The sequence below is a fragment of the Magallana gigas genome, chromosome 5 (assembly GCF_963853765.1).
Source record: "Magallana gigas chromosome 5, xbMagGiga1.1, whole genome shotgun sequence".
NCBI lineage: Eukaryota > Metazoa > Mollusca > Bivalvia > Ostreida > Ostreidae > Magallana > Magallana gigas.
Window position 1 is genome coordinate 8,175,117 of NC_088857.1, and position 26,163 is coordinate 8,201,279.

Sequence of the window (26,163 nt, forward strand, 5' to 3'; positions counted from 1 at the left end):
ACAAAAAGTATTAGTTTCAGCCATTTACACAGTGGGCAATAAGATATTGAGCACTCATAAGCGAGCCGAGGAATTTTTTATTTATTTTTCTTTCCCAATAGAAATAAGACATAGGTTGTAAAATGAGAGTTCCACAAAAAATGGATGAGAAAATGTTTACAAGCCGATGCCTTAGATCATAAACAAATTGATTGTAGAGTCAATATTGACTTGCTCAAATGTAAGCTACTCAGAACCTATCATAAAACTCAACCAATCAAAAGACAAATATCAACGATTCTTGCTGCTTCGGTTCAAACTTGTTGTCGGTGGGAAATTTTAACTTGTGAACACTTTAATGAATGGAATTTCCCCTCTACTCACTTGTTTATGTTTCATAAATAAGGAATATTACACAACGAGAAAATTTTGATGAAAAAACAGAAAAGCTGACCCCTGTCTGGCCTAACTTTTAACTGCTTTCATGCATACAACTTATGTAATAATTGGTATTATTTCAAACCAGCCACGAATTCTTGTGCCCCTTTGGAGGAGTGGCTGGGTAAATTTGACCTGGGAAGTCTCCCTTTATTATGACTTGATTGAGCACATGTATTAGTGAATATATTGCTTTCCCATTCTCTTTAAACGAAGATTTCATTGCTGTCCAATATTTTCTAAAGGATCTGCTTGCATCAACACTTATGCTTCAAAGACATACATCATGATATCTATGTACATTGCAAAACCCTTTATTTTCTTTTAATTTTGATTTGCAAAGTTGTTATCTCTTTGAAGTGTCTAACAAAAGCAAGACAAAGTTAAATAATATGGATCTAATAATCTTAACAAACCTGATTATCAATTTTAAAATGATTGAAGGGTCCTCAATACCCTGTGACTTATACTTTTTATGCCAGTACGTCACAACCGTGTTGGGAAATTGATTATATTGACGCGATTGTGTGTCGAACTTCTTAATGCAGCAGACTTGGAATCAGATAAAATTCCTGCAGATTCCACGTTTGAATACACTTGAGTTTTTTTGTTTACTTTTATTGCACAAATATTTTAAAAATTAGGTTTTTTCCAAAATATGACAATTTCTAAAATCATTATCATATTGTACAGATGCTAAAATACCATTTAAAAAAAAAATAAGTGACTGTATACTTTTTGAGAAACTTTTCTGTACGGTGAGGGCCCTTAAGGAACACCTTTGTTCATGAATCATGTAAATAATCAATTCATTATCTAAATCTTAAAATATAAGTTCCTGCTCATTTTTCAAACTGATTGCAAAACCCTAATTAAAAAATTAATGTTTTCACATATTTTTCTTTCAATAAAATCTCTTTCCCTATTTATTTTTTCAATTTGTTTTTATACCCGATTAAGTACATGTGTATTTTTTTGGTCTTTCAATGCTCTTTGTTTACTTTTAAAATAATCCTCAAACAAGGAAACAGAATTAAATCAGGAAAGTTTATCACATACAGAAATCAGTATTAACAGGAATAATTGAACATTTGTTATTAAAGAGCTATCATACAAAACATTGATTAGCTCCTCTTAGTTTACCACTTATGATATGATTTAGACTTGATCGTGATTTTCCCAGTGAAGAGAGATCTAAATTTGCAGTGTTTTTACACTAGACATTGACTAAGCTTCCCTTTTCCCCAAACAATCTGGTTTTACAGAGTCTGTGATGTGATAGTGCACATACATTGAAATTCATTGGTTTATTCTTACCAATTCCATTTGCGGCCCAGATGTTGCGGTCATCATTTCGGAGCACTTGTTTATACATCGCCAAAGCTCTTTCCTGGTGACGTTTTTCCTGGAAAAAGACAAAACCTAATGTGTCATACTGGTACATACATATGTATCATCATCAGCTTAATGATACCATGTCAATCATATCATTGAGCCATTCTGCAATACTCTGTTTTGTTTCAATACATTTTATTGTACATGTACATGGCATTTACATCGAAAAAGATAAATGGTTGCTGAAAACAAAATGCTAATTCTTCATGATGATGAATTAATTGTATAAATTACTGATACATAAAACTTTTTCTAATACAAAATTAAATAAAATTGAAGTTTTGAACAATAAAGACTATTGATGTTAAAATACTGATTTACAGGCTATCAAATTGGATTGCTCTATAACTATAGAACTGACTGACTAATAATATGGATAAGTAGTGGATGAGGACATAAAGAGGATGGTAGAAACTACAAAACTACTTATTCTCTGTCTATACTTCTACTTCGCCACTTGACTTTCTACGACTAGGTACCTTGTCCTTGTCTCTCATTGGTGTGTGTAGTGTCTGTAGCCACACATTGCCCAGGGCGATCAGAGAGTAGGCATCGTCTTTGGTGTTAGGTCGTCCAATGATTCGCTCAAACTTCTTTTGTCCTGGTCCCCACTCTTGCTTTGCTAAATGGAGATTTCCAATCAGAGACCAAGCATCTGGGTGATCCTGATCAATGAAAAGACATTTTATTTTGTACTAAACAGTTCTGACCAATAATCAGAGTTGTTCTGTCTGAAGTGCATGCAATTGCTAATCTTGTGATTATGTATGTGGTCACCTGATTAATCTGCAGGGCTTCCTTAAACCAATCAGAGGCTTCGTAAATCTGGCCGCGTTCTCGAGCCATGCATCCCAATCTCAGATAACCTACAATGTGTTTAAAATAAAATTATCACTGCTGAAGTTGCAGTGTTCTTATGCAAAATTATAGAGAAAAATCAAGAATTGGATATGCAAGTATGATTAAGAATATTTCTAGTACTGGTTGTTGTTCACTTATTTTAAATACAGTTCACACAGAATCAATTTGACATAGTTCAGATTATCCTGACATAGTTCAACATAGCTAGGATTAATATGGAATACAGTCAGCATAGCTAGGATCAATATGACATAGGTCAACATAGCTAAGATAAATGTGACAATATTCTGTCAATATATTTAAGATCATCAATATGGCATACAGTCGACATAGTTAGGATGGTCTCTGAGGATACTCTTGTACAGTCTCTCGGCATCGTCATACTCGTGAGTCGCCTCATACAGCCTGGCTAGGTTATAGGTGGTCGTCACTGAGATGGCACTGTAGTATGTCTCATCATGCTGGGCCTCACTGCGAGATCTCTCCAGAGATGCCTCGTAACATTTCTGTCATCAATATTAACCAAAAAAAGTTAGTAAGATTTAGACAGGTAAACAATTTTTATTGTCTACATAACTTAATTACAGGAAACAATTTATTCAACTGCATATAAATACCAATGCGAGAATTTAAAGTCAAAGAACTTTTTTTTATCATTATCAAAGGATGCAAAAATAAAAAATTTAGTATAATTTTTTAACATCCACACATCTGAGAAATGGTGGTATAAACTCTTGTTATGAATAACAAGGAAAACAAAATCTGTAAACTCACTGACTATATATTTTTTTTCTAACCCCTAATGCTAAATAAGTATTTTAAAATAGTCAATGATATTCAAGTTCATGTTTTTAAACTAAACAGATTGTTTAAAGCAACAAGTGATTGGACAAACATATACTCACAATTGTCACCGGGATAACAATTAAATAATGTACTAATCATATAAATGTGTTTTGATAAGTAAACATTATTAGATATAACACAACTTGCTTGTTTAAATGTTAAAATATCCTACTCAAAACAGTGTAAGATTTCACTGTCACTGCATGTACTTACCCTAGCCTCTTGGAGATTTCCAAGTCGAAAATGAAGAGCTGCAACATTGTTCAAGATCTCCGGAGGAACGTCTGCCTCTACTTTCTCTTTCAGAATGCGAGTCGCTGTTCCATAAGCGGACAGAGCTCCCTGTCATAACATTTATTTCTCATTTTTAGATTATCAATAAAGAAATATAAAACTTGAAACTAAGAAATGAAACATTAATCTCTACATTTTCTCCTAAAATTACACCTGTAAATCTTAAGAGAACATTTAATTGTTTACAATATAAGTTCATGCTTTAAGGTTTAATTTTCCATTATTAAGAGTTAACAAGGCTGAGTAGAGCTGTACATTTGTGTAAGGGAGACTACCTGTACATCCTGCTGCTCCAAGATCTGGGCCAGCTCTATCCAGGCTTCTACATCATCAGGGAACTGTTCTGTCACCTTCTTCAAGTGTTGCTACAATTACAAATATACTATTATTTCTCAATAATCTTTCTAAAACAACAAACTTTTAGACCTACATTTCAGAAATCTATTATAGGACTCAACTTGGCCATGTTAGCTATAACAAAAAAAGACCCCCACCCTTTCTCCTCCTCCTTTTTGAATCCTTGATATGTTTTTATTACTGTAAAAGAACCCACCTTAGCTATGTCTCTTTTCGCGGGGTCCGATGAGTTGGCATACAGGGAACCCAGAATCTTCATTGTCTCATAGTTCCCTGACTGAGCCTTCAGAACTTTCTCAAAACAGGTGGAGGCCTGTTGGACAAAGAAAATCATAGAGTCAGAATCAGAGAGACCATAGATGGCTCTACATGACCATACTGCCACTTCCTTGAATATTCCTTGCAGTAATCAGTTTGTAGACTTGCATTGCAGTAATCAGCGTGTAGACTTACGTTTTCATTGTCACCTCTGTAGATGTACATCTGGCCCAGTCCAAAGAATGGCAGCACAAAGTTAGGGGGAGCGAACTGTGTGGACTGGTAGTAATACTGAAAGGCCTGGTCATAGTCTTGCTGCAAGGTTAATAACATCTTATATTATAAATGTAAAACAGGACAAACTCTTTTTTTCTACAAATAAAGTTTGTTTCTATTTCCCTTTTCAAATGTAAAGTTCCATTTTACTTTCTTCCATTGAAATTATACATCTCACACTAATATCACACCCATGATTTGGAGATTTAGTTTCCTTTCTACCTGCATAGTTTTGAGGGTCTGTTCTCATACCTGAACATGGAAGGCTCTCGCCAGCTGGTAACAGCTCTCTGCCCGCATGCCTTCATTCTCTGTGTTGTGGAAAGAATGGAGGGCCAGGTGCTGTACTTTTTGGTAATCCTAGAGCAAACATGAAAATTTAATTACCGGGGTAAATGCTGATAATTGCACAATATATATTCATAAATTTAATCAATTTTAGAAGAACTTGTAAGTCTCTACATAACATATTGCAACACAGGTATTTATCTACTAACTTTACAGATACCAAAAGTTTAGTAGATCAATTAAATAATAAGTTTCACCAAAATTTCTGTTTATATAAAAAAAAACCCATAAACTAACATGTACCAAAAAATTAATATGTTGAAAATATACAACATTATGCATGTTTGAATGGATGATTAGCAATTCAATGGGAGTAAAACTCCCTTTATTACCTTCAGTTTTAAAATTAGGTATAATTTTAATACATGCTTCATTCTCTGATCTTGTCCATATTTAATATTATTAAAATTGACAGAACCAGTTGTGTTATTTTACCTTCTTGTAGAAGAAATGGTTGGCCAGATGGTTGAGGATCATGGGATTGGTGGAGTCGATGGTGTAGGCTTTGGACAGTAACTGGACGCCATTCTTGATGGAGTCCTGTGTCTTAGAATTCAGCTCCAGAATAGCCAGACCGATCAAAGCTCCCACACACTGCGAGTCCAGCTGTAGGGCTCTCTCAAACGCCATCCTACAAAAAGAGCCAAAGTGTCCCGTGAAATATCTGTGTTTTGTGCTCAATGGATTGTGATTTACAAATTTCTTTATTCTTTTTATTAACTAATATTGGCACATAGTTAATATATGTTAATTCATACTGAGAATAAACTTTTACTAAGTACATGTATTCTATAATTCTAAGATTTCAATAAATGCTTTTCTGTGATATTGATTGTGTAAGTAAAGGGAAGTAACTTTTTATAGTAAATGATAAGCTTTGATTTTGTTACAACTGACAAACCTTGCTTTCTCGAGACGATTGAGTTTGACAAAGCAGTGACCAAGGCCGAGTCTGACGGAGGCCGGACAGTTGTGGTTTGTCTTCAGTGCCTTCTTGTAATAGGCCAAGGCGCCTCGGTAATCCTTCTTGTTAAAGGCGATGCAGGCCTTACCCAGGAGTGAGGGGATGTTGTTGTTTGCCTGTAGCAGCATCAAAATCATACAGATTACATTAGACATTTCACCAATTTTCTCAATATTATTGGCTTTATTTCTACAATCAATGAGACTATTACACATGGAGAATCTTTATTAATATGTTTATACCATTTTTTTCTTTTACAATGTTTTCGTGGGGGATTAGAAGAATTACTTAAAAAATACAGCAAGTTACCACTACAGAATTAAATTTATTTACTCCTCAATATAAATCAGAAAGACCTTCTAAATCAAAGTGCAAAGGGAAAGACAAAGTATTTTTTTAATAGAAGAATTGAAAGTAGAAACCTTTTAATACATACCTGACCCAACACAAAGTTAAACTGTGCATCAGCTTGTTCCATTTTGTCTCCCTCCAACAAACAGAAGTAGGCTCGACCCAACAAATGGTTCTAAGGAATTATTGAAAACATCACATCAAAAATTATTCCAACAAATGACAATTAAAAAAGCAAACTTATGCTTCAATGCTAAAACGTTATCCAAAGGGGACAGATGTTGACAGATTAGCCAAAAAAAAAATTGTGATAGAAATAAAATTAAAATTGAACAATATTATCAACATTTTCAAGAAAGTAATGCATTATATTATAATTTATTGTAATTGAACATTGGGTCTATTGCACATACACTTCACATCCCTCTGAAAATAGACAATAATTATAATAATATTACAATTAATCTAGGTCTGATTTTTACAAACATATATATTTTGTATTTTTTAAGGGGGTATGTAAACTTTTAATACCCACTTCTTTTGCGGTAAGCTTACCTGGTCATACATGATGATTCTGTCAGCAGTAGTGTACAGCAGGGTAGCCTGGGTAAACAACTCTCTCTTCTTATCCTTGTTCTTTTCTTTGTGTCCTTTCTGGACATAGTATGCAGCCAGTGTGTCAAGAGCTCGCATCTGATCTCTCTCAAAGTTGGGATAATCCAACCCTGCATCCGTTCTGGAGGCATCCAGAATCTTGACAAAGTCTTGGACATAGTTCTGTTTGTAATACTCCAACTACAAGGAGGTACAATATCCCAACATTTAGCCATAAGCTTACATGCATCATGTAAAAGAAAAACAACTTCTTCATGTTAGGTAAATCTCCAAGTATTGCAATCTTACGAATATTAAATGCAAATCTAAATAATTAGCTAACAAAAACAATTTTGGAATTAGTAACTCCTTATTTTTCAATTTACAGTGATAGATTTGTCAAATGAGAAAGATGCTCAAAATATGATTACTATGTTATGTGTTTTATACATGCAGTTAAGATCATAAAAGGGTCATATCTAAATCATTTAACTCAAGTATATATAATCCACTGGCATCACTTATAGAATTAAATCAACAAATTGCACTCCTGTGTGTCTGGTTTTAAAAAATCAAATATAGCAAAACAATATCAACTTACAGCTAGAGTCACCCAGATATGAAGAGGGGCCACTTCCTGTCGCAGAATGCTGAGTACCTCCTCCCCCTCTGGCAGCTGGTCCAGATCCAACTCAATCACCTGTAACACACCATTGCAAACAGCGTCAAATTGTGTATATCGCAACTCACAAAAACAGAATTACAGAATCAAGATTAATCCACAACTCAGCTAATGTTTAAATACAAAAGTATATGAAAAAGTATTAAATGTCACAATCCAGTGACAAAACGCAGTGGGCGTTTTGCAGGAATGGATGTACATGTATGGTGTGGCCGGTGTCCATACACATGACTGACATGTGTGTTTCACTACAAGCCAACACACACGTTTAAAAGTTCATTGTTTAGTGCTGATAAACTTTAAGGATATATACTAAGAAAATATATAAATTACAATGTATGTTCCAATGTATGATAAGGCATGCTTGACAATTATTCGCTGAAATCACTAAAACAGAAGAATAACGCGGCAACAGCAAACGAGGGTTCCTGACACGCATCTCTTGTTGACGATCAACAGCGTGGTTTGTGCATCCACAGAGAAAATACTTTACTTACCTCATCGGTGTCCCGAAGAGGGATTTCTATTGAGCCAGACATTACTGTAGGTTGTAGGTTGACCAACCTGTTGGCTGATCAGGGTAGCATTCAGGCTTGTGGTGCTCTTTCTTTTCACAAACTTCCGGTTAATTGGTTGATGGTTTATGGTAGGCCTATCCCGATTAAAATACTGTTTGCGCATTTCATTTATACTTATAGTATATATTTTAAAATGCTGTTCAACTGGTAAACTAATATGGCTTATGGATTTTAAAAATTCAAACCTTATTTTAAGAGGCTTGTATGAATTTTTAAGAAAAGAATTTTTAAAAATTCCAACTTTATTTTAGCGTGTAACGTTAGGGAAGAGAAGTATTATAATGCACATACTGATCCAAAACAAGATTTTTCATGCAATGTGTCAAAATGTCTTTTTATAAGGAAAACACATTTAATGGTTGGTCTACGTGTAGGTGGAATAGGTTTTGTTGGTGTAGAGAGTATATAACAGCAGAGACATGTTGTGCATGACAAAGAACTTTATATATTACTTTGTTCATTTAGAATTCATAATTGGAAAAATTTGATTGGTGAATTTTTACAATATAACATAACTACGTACAAAAATATACTAGATAAATTAATAAAATAAATGCCCTTTCTTTGTTTTTTGATTTATAAATTTGAAAAGAAGAATATAAAAATGGATAATTTTTTTCTGCAGTTATTAAATAACACTTTTTCGTATTCGTGATAGTTTTGCAAGCATGGAAACAGATTATGTTTTATTTAATTAATGTAATGAGAGAGAGAGAGAGAGAGAGAGAGAGAGAGAGAGAGAGAGAGAGAGAGAGAGAGAGAATTTTTTAATGTTTTCAAAACACATAATATTTAGTGGTATACAAATAAAGTTACATCGACTGAACAAATTAAATCCGGTGTTCTAGATAGAAGTCCCCAGCGTGTAGTAATTTCTTTGCGAATCCACGGCAATGTGTGAAATTTTATCATGTCTCCATTTAATTAACCGGATTAGATGTAAAGATCGAAATTTGATCAGTCAGTGTTATGTACTTAGAACATGACGTTATCGATTTTTAAGTGCTTGTGGATTGAAATTGATTTGTCTTACCACGAAATCGAAAACTATACCAGTTTGACGTAAAACTGCTTCTATATAGGATATAACTGACAATAATTAATTAGATTTCATTTGTTGTGAAGAATGATGATTTTAAACGTTGCGGTTTTTGGCATCAAGTTAAGTTTATGAAGAATACGAAACAAACTGAAGAAATCTTCTATCGATAATTATAATGTACCCCAAATATTAAACCCCCGTTTGAACCAAGAGAGATCGATCCACTATATTTGACTGTTGTACTAGTCTTATATTAAACTGACAACTTACAGATAAAAGTTCATAACAATAGTCTTTTATTTTTCTTGATATCAACAAAGGAAAATAAAAAAAAAAGTTATTAAATTTACGCAAATCAATTTGATTTGATATATAGACATTGTAGTACACCATTAATCATTTTTTTTGCAGGATCCATTTAATAATGGAAATGTGTGAGTTCCCTGTGCATCCCATTCCTTTAATCAATGTATTTATTCAACGCCTTTTTGTAATTTGTAAGTTCTATTTTAGCTGTCTGTAGGTTGGGTAATTGAGTATAAAAAAGAATTTTTAGGAGTGCCGGTGGTGGAAAAAAATACAACCTCCATATTTTTACATCAGGTCCATACCTGTAGAATTTCTTTTTGAAACAACATCTTTAGAACCGATTCCATGGTAACAGAATATCCCTATATATACTGTGAAGAAGACAGCATCTTTGGAAAACAAAAAATCCCAATAGATTTATTCCTGATAAAAGCCTGAAAAGCCAGATATCAATTACAATTTGCGGAGGACGAAGAAGAAAAGATTTTTGAAATGTTGACAATTTATAGCTACGCACTTGCTGTGAATCTAGTACTGGGGCCATGATGGAAGAGAGCTTCTAATCTCAGCAGTACTCCTAATGGGATTAAGTAACCATGTGGACTTATCTTAATGACAAAATATAATGAAAGAAAGATGTGGGATGTAATGCATGTTGATCGAGTGGTATTTATTCTGATTTTACAATATCAAGATATCTCATAGAATAGAATCACGGATCTTAATACTCTTAAAACATCTATATCAAATTCTAACAATTAGAAATATAGTTCATCTATCGTTACATTAAATATCGTTTGGTAATGATTTAATTAACAACCGGTATTCGATGCATTTGAAAATATGAATGTAAATATATATGAAAAGCGCTACATTTAGCTATTCGTTTTTATCATTTGGGTTAAACTGCATATAAGACAAAATAGACGTCATAACAGAACAATCAGCAACGCAACAAAGTAGGTAACCATTGAAGGCATCAATAGAACCTTGTTACAAAGTACGTAACCATTGAAGCATCAGTAAAACCTTGTTAAAAAGTAGGTAACCATTGAAGGCATCGGTAGAACCTTGTTACAAAGTACTAAATCATTGAAGGCATCAATAGAACCTTGTTACAAAGTACGTAACCATTGAAGCATCAGTAAAACCTTGTTAAAAAGTAGGTAACCATTGAAGGCATCAGTAGAACCTTGTTACAAAGTACTAAATCATTGAAGGCATCAGTAGAACCTTGTTACAAAGTACGTAACCATTGAAGGCATCAGTAGAACCTTGTTACAAAGTATCTGACCATTGAAGGCATCAGTAGAACCTTGTTACAAAGTATCTGACCATTGAAGGCATCAGTAGAACCTTGTTACAAGGTACTTAATCATTGAAGGCGTCAGTAGAACCTTATCATAGCTCAACAGGGAATCGCTATAACGACAGAGAAAAGTTTAGAATAAGTTGTCATATTTAGTAACTTGTTCTTGGAGAAAAAATGGATATTTTAAAAGATCGAGATTGCTGTTCACAATGATGATAAATTATAAAGGATATTATTCTTGAAATATCCTGCCATCGCGTGTTTTTTGTAATTAATGCCGTTACCAGATACAGTGTATGACGTTTTATTATGGTATTTGTGTGTTTACGAGACTTCAAACTAATTATTACAATTCAGTATGGCGTCAGTATGAACAATGTGATTATCTAGTAGATAAAACAACACCAAACAATCCAAACCAAAAAATATATATATTTGCTAGATGAGCAGTGTCATACTTTTGAAAAAAGAAATAAAATAGTCATGATTCAGAATCTGTGTTCTTTAAGTTTCTCTATTCCGTTTTATTCAGGTGCCGATGTGTTTATCGATACAGTGCATTGACATTTTTCATGCCATTGAATAGGGTTTGCAATAATTCTAAGTTGGAAATAGTTTTGGGTTAGTTTTTAGTGTGTTTTCTTACAAAAAATATAAAAGCATAAATATCAATATATTAGGACTCTTTATAACAATAGCGGGCGTCATTTTTAAAATTAAGTAGTTGCCATTACAACGGTGTGTTCCCGTTTCGCAAAACGGAATAAGTAGACCTGCGCGCGCGGAACTAGGTTAAGGCGATGTTTATGGGGTCTACAACCCCTTTAAAAAATTCATATCCAATAAATCCACATGGCATAAAGTTACAGAATAGGTATTGGAAACTCCCTTCCCCTGCAAACACCCCCCTCCCCTTGTAAAAAAAAAAATTGATCCGCGCTTGCAGAGTTATATTTGGTGCGGTTCATTACGTGTTCATGTAGCTCAACATTCTCTTCTAATTATTTATCACAATAATGTTACAGTTATTAGTATTATGTGCGTACGGAAGAAATAATTTAAATAGATTGAACCCCAGATTTGAGACAGTATGAAAGACAGAAGTAAAATGTCAAACAATATTTCGTTGAGGCGTTTATCTGGTAAAATTTCAGTTGCTTCAGCAAAGAAACCATATAGTCTCCCTCACATCCTAAGACTCTTTATCTCCGACAGACCACAAAGATCAATAGGTATCTGTCAGATTGAGGGGGAGAAACCCATAAAGATGTGTCTACACTGGAATTATATATGTGTAGCTGATATTTGTCATTATTCCCTGGAATTCCAACCAATTTTAACTGGAAAAAATCAGAAAAGACGCAGTGAGAGTAAGCCACACAATCACATTAGATGTCAGTCTGCCTTTGTTTACAGCAGACAAACAAAATCACCCAGCGTTAAACACAACGAAACCTTAGGGAAAGACCCCTGAATGTCAGCGAAATGTCAATCTGATTAAAATCTGGTCCTCTATGTCGCATCGTCGTAAAACGGGAGCACCGGTGGTACGATTTTGAAGTAATCGGATTGAGCGAACTGTCTGATACGATATAACTAAATCATGGTCATATCTAGATAAAATGCACAATTTTGAATACATGTGATATCTATTGTTTTAAAAAATTAATTATATAAGTGCACGTCGTTACTGTTGTGATAAGACAATTAGATACTTTTTGAACTGATATGCCATCGAAAATTTAAGTTGTATGAATATATGAGTGTCGGTTTCCACATAATGTACGTTGATTTATTGCAGTCATGCGCGGGTCCTGATTTTTTTTCCACGGAGTGTTGGGTGTCCGACGGTTAATTGAGTTTGCCCGGGGGGGGGGGGGGGGGGTCTTAGGCGTATTTTTGATAATTTTATAATGTAAATTTATAGAAATTTTAATTTTGCAAGGGGGGGGGGTGTGAACCCCCTGACCCATCTCTAGATCCGCGCATGTATACTTTCTATATATATATTTGTATGCACGGATAAAAGGAATTTAATATTGATGTTATATTAAAGTTTTGTAATTCAAAAAAAATTGATACTGTCTATAACAATCTTGTTATAGATATAAGATTGTTATAGAAGTTTGAATTCTTTGAATCACAAAACTTTAATAAAACATTGATACGCCGCGTTAAGTGTATTATATTTGCACATACCAGTTCTTCTCCCAGTAAATACCATATATAATATAACGTCACACACAGGATAAGTCTGTTTTCTTGCATCTGCTTCTAGAAAATTACTCAAATATTAGAAAATCTGTGCAAATACAGTACTCGATACCTTATTTTTTGTTGTCATATGTTCCCAAGAATGCAATCATAATTTTTTTTTAAATGTGCTATCATTAATGAATACATCACGCACGGAAGCTAGTGACTGAAACTGTCACCTAACTGTTTAAAATTAATTGTTCTAGTACGAGACTTGAATTCAGCCAATTCTTGAAAAGTCCAATTTCAATGTAATCTTCAATTTGAGCTGTTTTATGCAGGAAAAGGAAGATTCTCTGTTTACTTGTTAAAGCGTCTCCAGTGTTACTTCTCTAACAATAAGTATGTAGTATGGAAACAACATCCTTGATTAATGCGTGCATCTCTTGACAATTTAAAAAACGGCAGCACAATTTGAGGTTTATCTTTGAGCGATGTTCCTATGGTGTTTTTCGAGTGCAGTTCAGTAGGCTAAGATAGAACGTGGTAGTTTATTCCGTAATGAGTTAAGGAAGCTGGCTGGTCAACAAATTAACCATCAAATCTACCTTAAACTTTGACATATATGGTATTTTTGGCCATAAACTAACATAAGTAAAGAAAAAACCCAAAATAATGACTTTATATATATATAGGTTGGCACGACCATCGAGCCGTCTTAATTGTCGCCTGATACCAGTACATTGTACATGGGATTGGCTATATGGACACAACATGTCGAAAGGCGCCCTCTGTCGGTCTGACCTCTGCAATGTTCACCATATTGTATAGTAGCCATAATACAGGTACATGTACGTCAATGTAAAAAAAATTGTTATTTACGTGTTAGTGTATTTTCAGTCTTGTCTTGATTCAGTCTTGCTCTCTTTTTCTTTTTTCTTCTTCATAAGTTAAAGTGGTGTTCATGTCGTCACCCACTGCCCACCGTTGTTGAATACAATTAATCTCCTTGACAGTTTCCGACAGATTTATTCTTTATTCAGCTATTTTTATAAATAAATATTAATTAAGACAGGTCCTTCTAATTAAAAACCCCAACGTCTAATTGTAATTTCTGGTATACAAAGACATTTATTAATCATCTGTTTATACAGCTAGGAAATTGAATTCAACATATACGTTTTGTTTTTATTTGAAGACTATAATCATTATTATCTTTGGTCTAGAATCAGAAGGTGCATGTACTAAAATCCATTAGTATTGAAGTTCTAAGAAGTCAATGGTTTAAAACACACAAAAAAGATAAAGACTTGTTTAAAAAAAGAAGAACATCAATTATAAAAGCTGAAAACCCCCCGAGTGGTGTCGTTTATTGGGTTCTGTGCGATCAAAACAAAGCAATATAAACTTAATGAGATAAAATCAGCAGCCATGGAATCGACATCAGTACCAGAATTAGGTGACATAGATCCGAGCGGCACTAAATTGTTCCAATTGTATGTGATACATTTATAGCTCTGTACTCAGCAACTGTCTCACAGAGAGAGAGAGAGAGAGAGAGAGAGAGAGAGAGAGAGAGAGAGAGAGAGTATATCGTAAATACAATGTAAACAAAACTTACTACCACTGCCAGTTACATGTACTTGCTGTTTTGGGGATGTCCGCCCAAAATCTTTTGTATTAGATGAAAGTAACAATTTGCCAAGTACAGTCAAAGAAAAAATGCATGCATCATATTATTTCATTCATGGGTATTCATAGAATAAAGAATTAATCATTTTCATGTTTTGCTGTATCAAAATAGCCATCTACTTTACATGATCAAAAAGGCAATAACATATGCCTACTAATGTCTTTTTCAAACAATCAAATGTTTCTATTTGTAAAGTTGGAGAAGATAATATCACAAATTGAATAAATTGATAAGCTAAAATGGATAATGTATTTTATATTCATTTTTTTTTTATCATTTGTTGGAAATGTAGAATAATATTGTTATTATGATACCAAAGGGGATACATAAATATTTGGCAATATTACCAGATTTTTAAATAGTTAGTTCAAAAATATACAAAACTTAAAATGGTAGATGATTTCGAAATATTATGTGCTGGGTGTTTGCTGTTTAGGCACATTTACAGGCTACCATGGCAACAAAGATTGACCAATGAAATTACAATCTCCGATGACATTCTAGTGATTCATGAAACTTCATGTCTGCCTCAGCGTTAGCAACGCACTTAGCAACGGGTAACATTATATAAATAGTGCCTGTTTGGGAGGGTAACAGTTGAAATTGACACCCCGAGAAAACCATTGCCAACCGACGCGAAGCGGAGGTTGACAATGGTTTTCGAGGGGTGTCAATTTCAACTGTTATCCTCCCAAACAGGCACTATTTATTTTGTTATACTGAATGTCTTAATTTTTACTGCTTTCATATAGGAATCACGTGAATTCTAAAGCGAACGTACGCGCATAATTTTCGCGCATGTAACAATTTTTAATGTTACCCGTTGCTAAGTGCGTTGCTAACGCTGAGGGTAATAGAAAGGATTATGAACTGCGTCTTAACCAATCAGATTTCAGTATTTAACATGAAAGTATAACAATACGAATTGTTACATGCGAGAAAATCATGCGCGAACGGTTCGCCTTAGAATTCACATTATTCCTATCTAAAAGCAGTGATGTTTTTCTTTAAAATTAAGACATTCAGTATAACAAAATAAATAGTGCCTGTTTGGGAGGATAACAGTTGAAACTGACACCCCGAGAAAACCACTGTCAACCTCCGCTTCGCGTCGGTTGACAATGGTTTTCTCGGGGTGTCAATTTCAACTGTTACCCTCCCAAACAGGCACTATTTATATAATATTTGACAAGATAACGGCGCTCTGACCTCAGCAATGATCGTCTGCGGACAGAGAGTACAGAACATACAGATAGATCGTATTCATTTTCACAAAAAACTAATCTATATTATGATTTATTCTGTGATGAACGAATAAACAAAACATGGACAGTTAAGAGACAATATAACGGTTGGTATTCACATGTATGTACAGACATTAATTGTAGCAATATATCCCAAATCAAAATCAAGGGAGAGAACTGTAGCATCTATTCCGGCGAGCCATCCTCTTCTTTTAGACGAATAACAATCCAGTTTGTATCATCACAGTAAAAGATTCGCTATCAGTTCTGGATTACTGTCCCGTCATGAATGAATGAAAGTTTGCGGGTAAAAAGGGAAAATATACACCTGCGGTAAAGCAAAGCATATTGCGATCAAGACAGAGGAAGTGACGTCATGTTAATGGTTTGAGTAGTTTGTGTGATTGTACGCGCACAAGGCGAGTCTTAGAGCACCGTGCCCCCGTGTTCTTCTTCCTTGGGGAAGGCAGTACACTGCAATGTCTCTATCATCCCGTGCCCTGGCCCCATCTCCTGCCACTCAAAGCCCCCGATCACCATGTTGAGGGTCACGCGAGTATCTTTGGTAAAATCACAGGTAGCATTGGACACCTGAGAACATTGAAAACACATCAAACATGATTATATGACTGACAAAAATATTAGTTTGTATTCATAAAAAATACTATTATATTATCATGTTTCTAATAAAAATTTAACAGATTGGGGTTGGCATAAAAAAATCAATTTGCAATAAGCAATTTCAACACTGTTTTATTGAATTGCGTTCACATTTAGGCTGATGTGCAGACCGGTTATTCTTGCTCTGCTACATATAACTTAAACTCGGTATAAGGAATGGTGGCGATGTTTGAGGTTAATTTAATGATAAGGAAAATACTAAAACGTTAAGCTTTACCAAAGAATGATTATCGCACTCTTGACTGGTGTATTACAATTAAATAAAGACAATTAATACTGATGTTATGATCCCGAACGCGAGTGAGGTCGAAAAATGTTTAAAAGTCAATGTATGCTTTAGGAAAGAACTCCGAATTAAAAAAACGCAATAAAGACAAAGAGAATTACGTTGAGTTCTCTATTTGATCTCTAACATAAAAAATACGATTTATAATTATATTTCCAGCCGTGCTTTGTTTCAAGGAATACCATAATTATGGTTGCACCCATAGCTCTAAACTAATCTCACTGTTCTAATCTGTCCACGAACCATGCGTCCCTGTTGACAATCCAGACCTAGTCATATTTTGATGAGTCATTGTATTATTGGCATGTCCATAAAACTATCTGACATGCGGAAAACGATTGTATTCACTATGTTCAACGCAGGTTGCCGGTAATAACACAGACAACTGTCTTTTATATCCTAAAAGTGAAAGGCTTTGAGCTTCAACACATTAAAAGTACTCAGCAGGATACACTAGCATTTATTTAAAGGAGTCAGGATGGTCAACGAATTGTCCATCAGATTTACATATAAACTATTATATAGTGAAGAAAAAATAGCATTTTTAAAATACCAAGTATTTGAACATTTTCAAATATCTTTATATTCTTCTTAAGGGTTATAGATCTTACAAAGTCTAAAAATGACCACTGCCCTCTAAACTGGTTCAGAAGGAAGGCAACTAGTTTTTATGTAACGAAGAGATTTAAAGGTGTTGCAATGAGCCAAAAGCATCTCCGTAACACCTGATTTACTATAGCCACTTCTGGTCATTAACAGTCGGCATGTAGGAACATATTGGCGTACACATCGAGGATGGTAGCTGATCTCAATGGCCGTTGATTAGATGTTCCATGCTGATACATGCCGAGATAGACAAAGAATTAACACGGCGAAGCCTGTCTAAGTGTCTCATTATTAGTTCTACCAGTGGTTGCATTGGCTTCATATATTAGTTTTTCCCTCCATAATCAATACTCTAGGAAGCCCATTTGCTATTCCTAACTGATCCGGCGCGGAAATTCCTTACGGACGAATGTTGACAAGCCCGCGATTTGTGTCCATTAGTATCCAAGAACACGGCGTGGCGAGATCAAGATTAATAAGGATAAATATATCTCTCTCTCTCTCTCTCTCTCTCTCTCTCTCTCTCTCTCTCTCTCTCTCTCTCTCTCTCTCTCTCTCTCTCTCTCTACCTGTGCTCCCCACAGCTTGCCGGTAAAGGCCACAGACTTCTTCCGCAGTTGTTCACAGAGTTCCCTCAGTTCATCGAAGCCCCCCGTCTCCGTGCACTTTGAATCTGCGCCTAAGCCTGGATAGTAGCCGTAGGCTATCCTCATGCCATCCACTCTGTCAAAATTAAACACCTCTATTACCGGTAATACTAACTAACAATATCATAGCTCTCCTAGGTGTATTGGACACCTTAAAACGATAATTTTTTAATAAGAATAAAACTGCAGTTTGGATCTAATCAAATAATATCAAAGTTTTGAAAATCTAAATCGTAAAATATTTTAACATAAATTTTTAGAAATGTAAAAATTAAGAAAGCCCCATCTGTTTTCGATCATGACTTGCAGATCAGGAACTGACACTGCGCTACGCTGGTAGAAAAAAAATTGAAAATTATAATGTTCAGAAATGAAATTAATTTTATTGTTCATTTAAACATTTAAAAAAATGTAAAGCACTTCGCAATATCGAAGAGTCCCATGCCTCCTTTGGTGATTTTGTAAGTTCAATTAAAATCTTTAGTCACTAAAATGTATAAGGGGGGGGGGGCTGTGCGGAAGATGTATTGAGTGCAACTGAAATCAATAGTAGTAGGTGTTGATTGATGATATCAATACCAGATATGGGTGCGGCCCTCAGCAGTTGTTTGTATTGTGTGTCCTTGTTGACTGAATTAGTAGAATAACTGGGACTAATGTATTCTAAGAGACGGAACCATTTAGCATACGCGGATCCAAAAATTTCTACCAGAGGGAGAGGTTCCGAGGTCCGAGGCCTATTTTCGGTAACTCTACTGTGTGAAGTTTAAAAGTTTAAAATTTCGATGGGGGGGTGCGGACTTCTTTACCCCTACTCTAGATTAGGGCACCGACAAATGACCCGTACATTACACATTGCTTTGCATATAAATGATCATCCGGATTAAATATCGCTGAAAGCAGCACTAAACATTATGTAGGTATGTTAATGACACCAACAAACAGGTTTAATATTTCCGGGATCGACTCTCATTTTAATGACACCAACCTTGTTATGGGTCTATATCCAAACGTTAGACCGGATGCAATATTATATTCAGACTTATTGTCACATCTAACTTGTGTTTAGCCAGCTACATGTATAATATTGTATTAAAATTATTTGCGTTATGAGTTATGTGAGCAATTTAATATGAATACCTCCTAAGACTAGGAAGATACAAGTAATGCCTCCTTTATTTCTGAAGCTGTAAGAGAATTACGGGATTAGCAACTGGAAGAAAATTTGATGGGTCGGGACATCATTAAGGCGCATCAAATCTTAATCACTTGACTCTACCAATCCAGTTTTGAACAACAAATACTAACCAGGAAGAGGAGAATTCCAATTAAGAGGATGCACGCCTGACGAGTTTTTATTATCCGTCTGCTGTCTAATGTCTGTATGACTGTGTAGTTTACCTGTGAACCCACGGTACCCTGGGGCTCCATCAACCACTAAATACTAAAGCACATCGTTAACAGCTTTATGTACAGACCATTACAGCCTACTATATCATTCCCAGACAACAAACAGTCCGATACCAATTATACTAACAGGAAGTTCACAACAGGGGTCATGTTGCAGCCATTGCCAATAACAAACTAATATAATTCCTAGACGCATCTTTTTCAATGCCATTTTTTTCTGCAAAAATATTATTATTCTCTTGCTAATGACAAACGTACCAACTTGACACTTCAAAAAAATGAATTTTTCATAAAGTGAGAAAAGTAAACTGACACGACCCAACTTTGCGCTGTAACACTGCGTTGCAAAACGTTCTAGCACCTTACTCAAGAACAACGACGCAGTTTGTTCACAACCGTATTTGTTTCCACTCATCAAAACATGTCCACTTATCAGTGTACTCGACAACAGGAAATAATTCTAAGAAAGAATACAACCAAGGTTTTTTTTAGTAACAAGAATATAAGAGTATGACGCTTCAGACTGAGAAGTTCCCGAAAAAGGACGCTACAGCGTGACGGCGCCAACACTGCACAATGACGAGCGTGTTACAATGATCACCGTGGTGACGGTGCCAACACTGCACAATGACGAGCGTGTTACAATGATCACCGTGGTGTCGTACTCTGGGGATAACGATGCAGTTGTCTCACATGTACAGAGCATCGCAATAAAGCTCAACTATTCCACTGGTTTTAAAGAATAAAAAAACGTATCTGTGTTAAAAGACCAAGAAAAAGTACACGAAGACAACAATTTTTACAATACAATTTTGGTGTAGCCGATTAACGCTTCATTATGGTGGCATATCTCTGCCCCTTATGTGCAAGTTATTTTTCTATCAAATATGTCGACATGCAAGATAAATATGTTGACATGCAAGATAATTATGTCAACATGCAACATATCTATGTTGACATGCAAGAAAATTGCTATCGAATAAAACTTTTATAAGATCTCAAAAAATCTAAAATCTCGTCCACATGTGACATCCAAGATGCTACTTATTTATGTCGACATGCAACTTATTTATGTTAACATACAATTTCTTGATGTCGACATGCAACTTATTTATGTCGACATGCAACTTATTTATGTAGACATGCAACTTAATTATGTTAACATGCAAGATAAATATGTTGACATGCAACATATTTATGTTGACATGCAACTTAGTTATGTTGATATGCAACTTATAAGTTGCATGTCAACATATTTATCTCGCATGTGAACATAACTAAGTTGCATGTTGACATTAATAAGTAGCATGTGAACATAACTAAACTGCATGTCGACATAAATAAGTAGCATGTGAACATAACGAAGTTGCATGTTGACATAAATAAGTTGCATGTCAGCATATTTATCTTGCATATTAACATAAATAAGTTGCATGTTGACATAAATAAGTTGCATTTAGCATCTTGGATGTCACATGTTGGCGATATTTGAGATTTTTTATAATTCTCATTTGATTGCAATTTTCTTGCATGTCAGCATAGTTATGTTGCATGTTGACATAACTATCTCGCATGTCAACATATTTATCTTGCATGTTAACATATTTGATAGAAAAATAACTTGCACACAAGGGGCAGATATATGCCACCATACTTCATAGATGTTCACATGTTCCTATAAATATAAGAGTTACATTTCCGTATGGTACTGTGGAATACTTCCATTGCACTGCAAACTGGTCCCCATGAATTACACTTGACAACATTCAGACCACCACTCACCTATGGGTACTTGATGTCATTACATGTCGACATAATAACTGATGAAATAGTCACAAGAACTTTTAATGTCATAACGTTAACATCGTCAGTATAATTTATAGTAATCTTTAAACTATGCTCTTACATCTCCACTTACAACAAATTAATACATTAATATGTCGACGTTTAGTAAAGGTCACTGAATGAATATTAAATTATGTGCGGTACTACATGATAACGTAATTTTTATTACATTACATGCTCATGCAATATTTGATATCGCTCCTTAATCATGTAATACCCGATATCTGTTTTTGTACATGCCCACATTATATCGTTAGACGTTTCTCAGATGTTTTTAAATAACTATTTTACATTATTACGTCCTATTTGATGTCATTATATGTAAACGCAAAGTGACGTAATACCTAATATCTGTTCATGTTCAAGTGATGCATGATTTTATTAAACGTCTGCTTAAGGTCTATGAATACCTTATTTTTGTTCAAGATTATGTAATATCTTTTTGTTCATGTTAAACTTAATACCGTAATTTTCTTCGTGTTTACGTAATACCTTACATTCGTTGATATGCTCACGTTATACAATATATCAGTTATTGCAAACATACCGTAATACACAATTGCTTAAGTTCACGCAATACCTTATATTTGTTCATTTTTACGAGATACTTTATATATCTTCATGTTCACGTTATACCAAATAGTTGTTCATGCTCACGCACTCCCTTATACTTCTTCATCTTCACGTAATACTTTTAACATTTTCATGTTTACGTAATATTTTTTACATCTGCCCATGTTCACGCAATACCTTATATCTGTTCATGTCAAATAATACTTTATATATATGTTCATGTTCTCGTTATACCTTAAATTTGTTCATGTTCACGCAATATTTTACATATGTTACTGTCTGCGTGATATTTTATATATGTTCATGTTTACGTAATATCTTATACCTGTTCGTGTTCACGTAATATCTTATACCTGTTCATGTTTACGTAATACCATAAACCTGTTCATGTTCACTTAACATCTTATACCTGTTCATATTTATGTAATATCATAAACCCGTTCATGTTCTAGTCACATCGTACATGTATACCCGTTCATGTTCACGTATTACCTGATGTCGTTACATGTCCATGTTTCCGTGGGGAACAGTCCCGGCCTGTGCTGGCCACAGGAAACCTCTCTGCCATACACGGTGACGTTGGAGAAAGATTTATCTGTAAAACAGAGGCCTCCATATTTAATGAGGTTTCTATTTCTGCCAACCAGTCGTCAATAAAATCAGAACCTGCTTTGTTTCCTTATTTTTGTCATTTATGGCAACAAGGAAGACAGATGATGTTTACAGGTTTGTCTAGTGCAGCAACAAAATGATCAATCGAAACGCTACCTAGGATTGTTTTTAAAGTAAATTATTTGTCCTACTGAAGGCAACATGCATTTGACGACGACAATCAGACGTTCAGAGATATTAATTAAAGATGACAATTAACATGGCTGCCATCACTGACCTTTGGTTTAATAGTTCAGGGTTAAGGCCACATTTATTACCATGCAACAACAGGTGCATGAGGACAGGATCGACCCCCCCCCCCCCTTCCACCCCAAGTATATAGACCCCCGGGACTTTATTTAATTTTTTAATAAATTATCCTTTGCACCTGTGCATGCAACATCTTTGACGCTATGTTGATAGAATCAAAGTAGCAGTGGACACTCCTTAAAATGAAGTGTCACATGTCTTATACCAGGGAGTGGAAGAAGTAAGCTATAATCAGGGACGTATATACTTAGTATAAAATTGTCCCAGCTAAAATATAATACATGTACATTCATTTCGCCAGTGGCTTACTAAAATGAAACAGGCTACTTTTATTTTTAAAATTTTTGATATACTTAACTAATGCATCTAGTAAACGTAAAAAATTACACTAATTTAAATTTACATTTACACCTAAAGAGATAAACAAGTTATTTATAATTCACACACTTAATTTGACCTTCCGTGTGCGACGACAAGCTGTTGAAGTTAGTTTAATAACATAATCATGTGTCTACTAAACCGACTTCTATATTCCATAATGAAGCTTTGATGCATTTAGACAAACACGTTTTATCGAGACTAAGAGACGTTAAGTTGTTTGTGGAACAGATATCAATGTTAGAATCGATGATAAACTTTTTTATACATTAATGTGACCAAACAAATGTCCCCATCAGATAAAAAAAAATGACGAATGTTCGCCATCTCGGACGGATCATAATAACTTTAGTGTGTATTTCTGGTATGCACATGGCGATGAGCCATTACCTTCCCAAACCCTTGGCCAGCAGCGAGTACAATAAACCATTAGACTATTGCTCGATGACATAACGACATTCGGGAACAACACAAACAACTGACGAATCCAGCCTCTTATCGTAAAGTCAAATATTAACACAGGAAACAAAATCCAAGTGTTAATGGGATTTCGGGGGAAATCGCCATCAAAACAAACCTACCTTGAATTAACAGAAACTCTTCTTCTATATCACCCGCCACACAGTACATATACAAAGCCTGTAGGGCCAGCAGTCCAAAAGCCACTAGGCTAGCAGGTGCCCCCCTGCTCCCCATGTTCCCTGAAACCTGTCCTTGGTTGAGGTCACTAGCCCGGGGCAGTAAGATACATCCCTCCTAAAGTTCTGGCCATGTTTCGCGGAGCCTCGGTGTGTCCCTATTACCGTCCAGCTGTTGACTGCGCTATCTGAGTCCTTGACCCCCAGGGGTCGACCAATCAAGTCCGATGTAATAATCTCTCCAACGGCAGTCTGAAACGCGACACCTGAAGGAGAAATAGAGGTGCGCGTTATTAAAACACAAACAATGTACTTTGACGTGGTAAACAGATAATGAATTTCCTCGTGTAGACTGACGGACGGAAGACTTGTTTCCACTCTCAAACGATGACAAATTTTCTAATGACTGATGAACTGTTATGAGCTTGCAGCCAATTCTGATCGATCCCAGCAAGAAGGAACCTTTTCTACGGAAAGAGGATCTATAGGTTGTTGTTAAAATACAGGTGTTTTATTCCACTTGAAGCGCACTTGAAGTGCACAGGATTTTGTTTGTTATAAAAATAAATTTTATTAAAAGACAGAGGACATTTAATTTGCGCAGATGCCAACATACCTGAATAATTCAAATCCCCAACAATCCCTGTCTCTGGTCACTTTGCAATATTTGCTGGTTGAATCAGAAAGGGAGGACTCGATCGATTGAAGGCAATTTCTACAACAGCTGTCAAAGGGCTTTTTGAATGGAGAGTAAAAAAAAAGATAACTACGAGTGGTTGGAAGTATGTTACATTATAAGTTTAAAATTTATCAATATAGACTTAAACTGTAATAGTTAAGTTAACATTTGTAAATTGTAATTTTTAACTTTAAATGTAACAAGCATATCAAAACAACAAAAATGTGTACTGTTTGTCCGTCCATACTCTCTCTCTCTCTCTCTCTCTCTCTCTCTCTCTCTCTCGTAGTAATTCAGTACCCTTTAACATCACTGCAAAGCAAACAGACAAGAAGAGATTATTTTATTGATCGGAGGCTGCACCGTAAAAACAAAACAACGCAGATTTAATTATGGTCAAACATTCAAAGTTTGAACGAGAAAACGAGTTAAAAAAAATCGATGATTAATCTGAAGGGAGCTAGACCGAACATTTCAATGTATGAGCTTTATAGGTGTCAGTTGTATATCTAAACAAGACAGTTGTGAAGAGTGTGCCAGTCAAATTCAATGTGTCTCGCAAGCAACAAGGAAGAAACAAGCAACAACTATTAGTAGTAATATTATAGATGGAGAACCGTCTAGTTTGTTAATTAATGAGTTGCAAATTAATCTCGTCCTCTGCAAGTCGACTCACCACAACGGATGCAGGTCTCTTAATTTGTTCTGGCAAGCTAGGGAATGGCAGAGGTAATGTTCATCATTCACACCCCCCACCCCCACCCCCCCCCCCCAAAAAAAATCTTTTGAGTTTCCCGTCAATATTCAGCAATCATCCGATAATGTATGGGTTTTTCTAAATTCAAAAATCCATAGCTAGATGAAAGCATTAAAAGAAACTGGTTTCCTTTTCAGCTTTCATAATAACAACTCTGATATATTTGAAGGACAAAAAATTTGACATTGGCCCCTGAATAGATGTATAGACACGGCTTGGTATTCTTAAGAATAAACACACAAATCCGTCCCTATTGGTTGAATATTCCAATACAAGGTCATTTTATGTTTGCCTACCCAAAGAAAACAGTATGCGTCCTTGAAGACGCAAACAAAAATATGAAACTTAAATATCATATGTTAAAAATTCTTTTAAAAGCAAAACTAAAAAAAAAATATTCGTCTGGTTTTCATACCACTGTGACATAATTGTTTATTCGTGTTAGGAAAAATAAAGAATGTTGTACTGTTTTTAGAGTTAAGGGTTAGTTGATATGTGTGTATACTAGCACACGTATATCAGAGGGAATTTGATTCCCAGTTCTGGAACCCGATACAACTGGGATATCCTTCTATCAATAAAAATTTTAATCAACACTTAATATGAATTGAAAAAAGACGATAAGATTTTGTTACTTTATATTTACACTTAAAAATATATAAACCATGATTTTTTAAAAACATTTTCCACTGGAAAATACACAATACATAGACATATACAGTACA

General features: G+C 35.0%; 2 protein-coding genes across 2 annotated transcripts in view; both read right to left on the reverse strand.

The window, feature by feature from the left end:
* Positions 1-8,278, reverse strand: part of LOC105317913 (RNA polymerase-associated protein CTR9 homolog) — a 35,828-nt gene extending 27,550 nt beyond the window's left edge. Inside the window, exons 1-15 of the mRNA XM_034482142.2 lie at positions 8,141-8,278; positions 7,563-7,661; positions 6,923-7,162; positions 6,453-6,542; positions 5,954-6,132; positions 5,488-5,683; positions 4,957-5,064; positions 4,624-4,743; positions 4,367-4,483; positions 4,089-4,178; positions 3,733-3,861; positions 2,996-3,179; positions 2,590-2,678; positions 2,292-2,477; positions 1,735-1,822 (exon numbers count right to left, since the gene is read on the reverse strand). Of these exons, the coding sequence (XP_034338033.2) occupies positions 1,735-1,822; positions 2,292-2,477; positions 2,590-2,678; positions 2,996-3,179; positions 3,733-3,861; positions 4,089-4,178; positions 4,367-4,483; positions 4,624-4,743; positions 4,957-5,064; positions 5,488-5,683; positions 5,954-6,132; positions 6,453-6,542; positions 6,923-7,162; positions 7,563-7,661; positions 8,141-8,182 (1,957 nt within the window). The 5' untranslated portion in view covers positions 8,183-8,278. The remainder of the gene's footprint in view (positions 1-1,734; positions 1,823-2,291; positions 2,478-2,589; positions 2,679-2,995; positions 3,180-3,732; positions 3,862-4,088; positions 4,179-4,366; positions 4,484-4,623; positions 4,744-4,956; positions 5,065-5,487; positions 5,684-5,953; positions 6,133-6,452; positions 6,543-6,922; positions 7,163-7,562; positions 7,662-8,140) is intronic.
* A 7,778-nt stretch (positions 8,279-16,056) lies between these two features.
* Positions 16,057-24,717, reverse strand: LOC105317915 (uncharacterized). Its single transcript, XM_011414729.4, has 5 exons — positions 24,619-24,717; positions 23,946-24,268; positions 22,558-22,660; positions 18,160-18,313; positions 16,057-16,608 (listed from the first exon to the last, which is right to left on the reverse strand). The coding sequence occupies exons 2-5, from the start codon at positions 24,058-24,060 to the stop codon at positions 16,444-16,446; spliced, it is 537 nt and encodes a 178-aa protein (XP_011413031.3). The 5' UTR covers positions 24,061-24,268; positions 24,619-24,717; the 3' UTR covers positions 16,057-16,443.
* Positions 24,718-26,163: the final 1,446 nt, after the last annotated feature.

Coding starts and splice junctions, on each gene's coding strand:
- LOC105317915 (XM_011414729.4), bottom strand. CDS start 24,060: ATGGGGAGCAGGGGGGCACCTGCTAGCCTAGTGGCTTTTGGACTGCTG. Junction 18,314..22,557: donor TGGACATGTAACGACATCAG/GTAATACGTGAA, acceptor TAATTTTGACAG/AGTGGATGGCATGAGGATAG. Junction 16,609..18,159: donor GCAAGCTGTGGGGAGCACAG/GTAGAGAGAGAG, acceptor CAATGTTCTCAG/GTGTCCAATGCTACCTGTGA.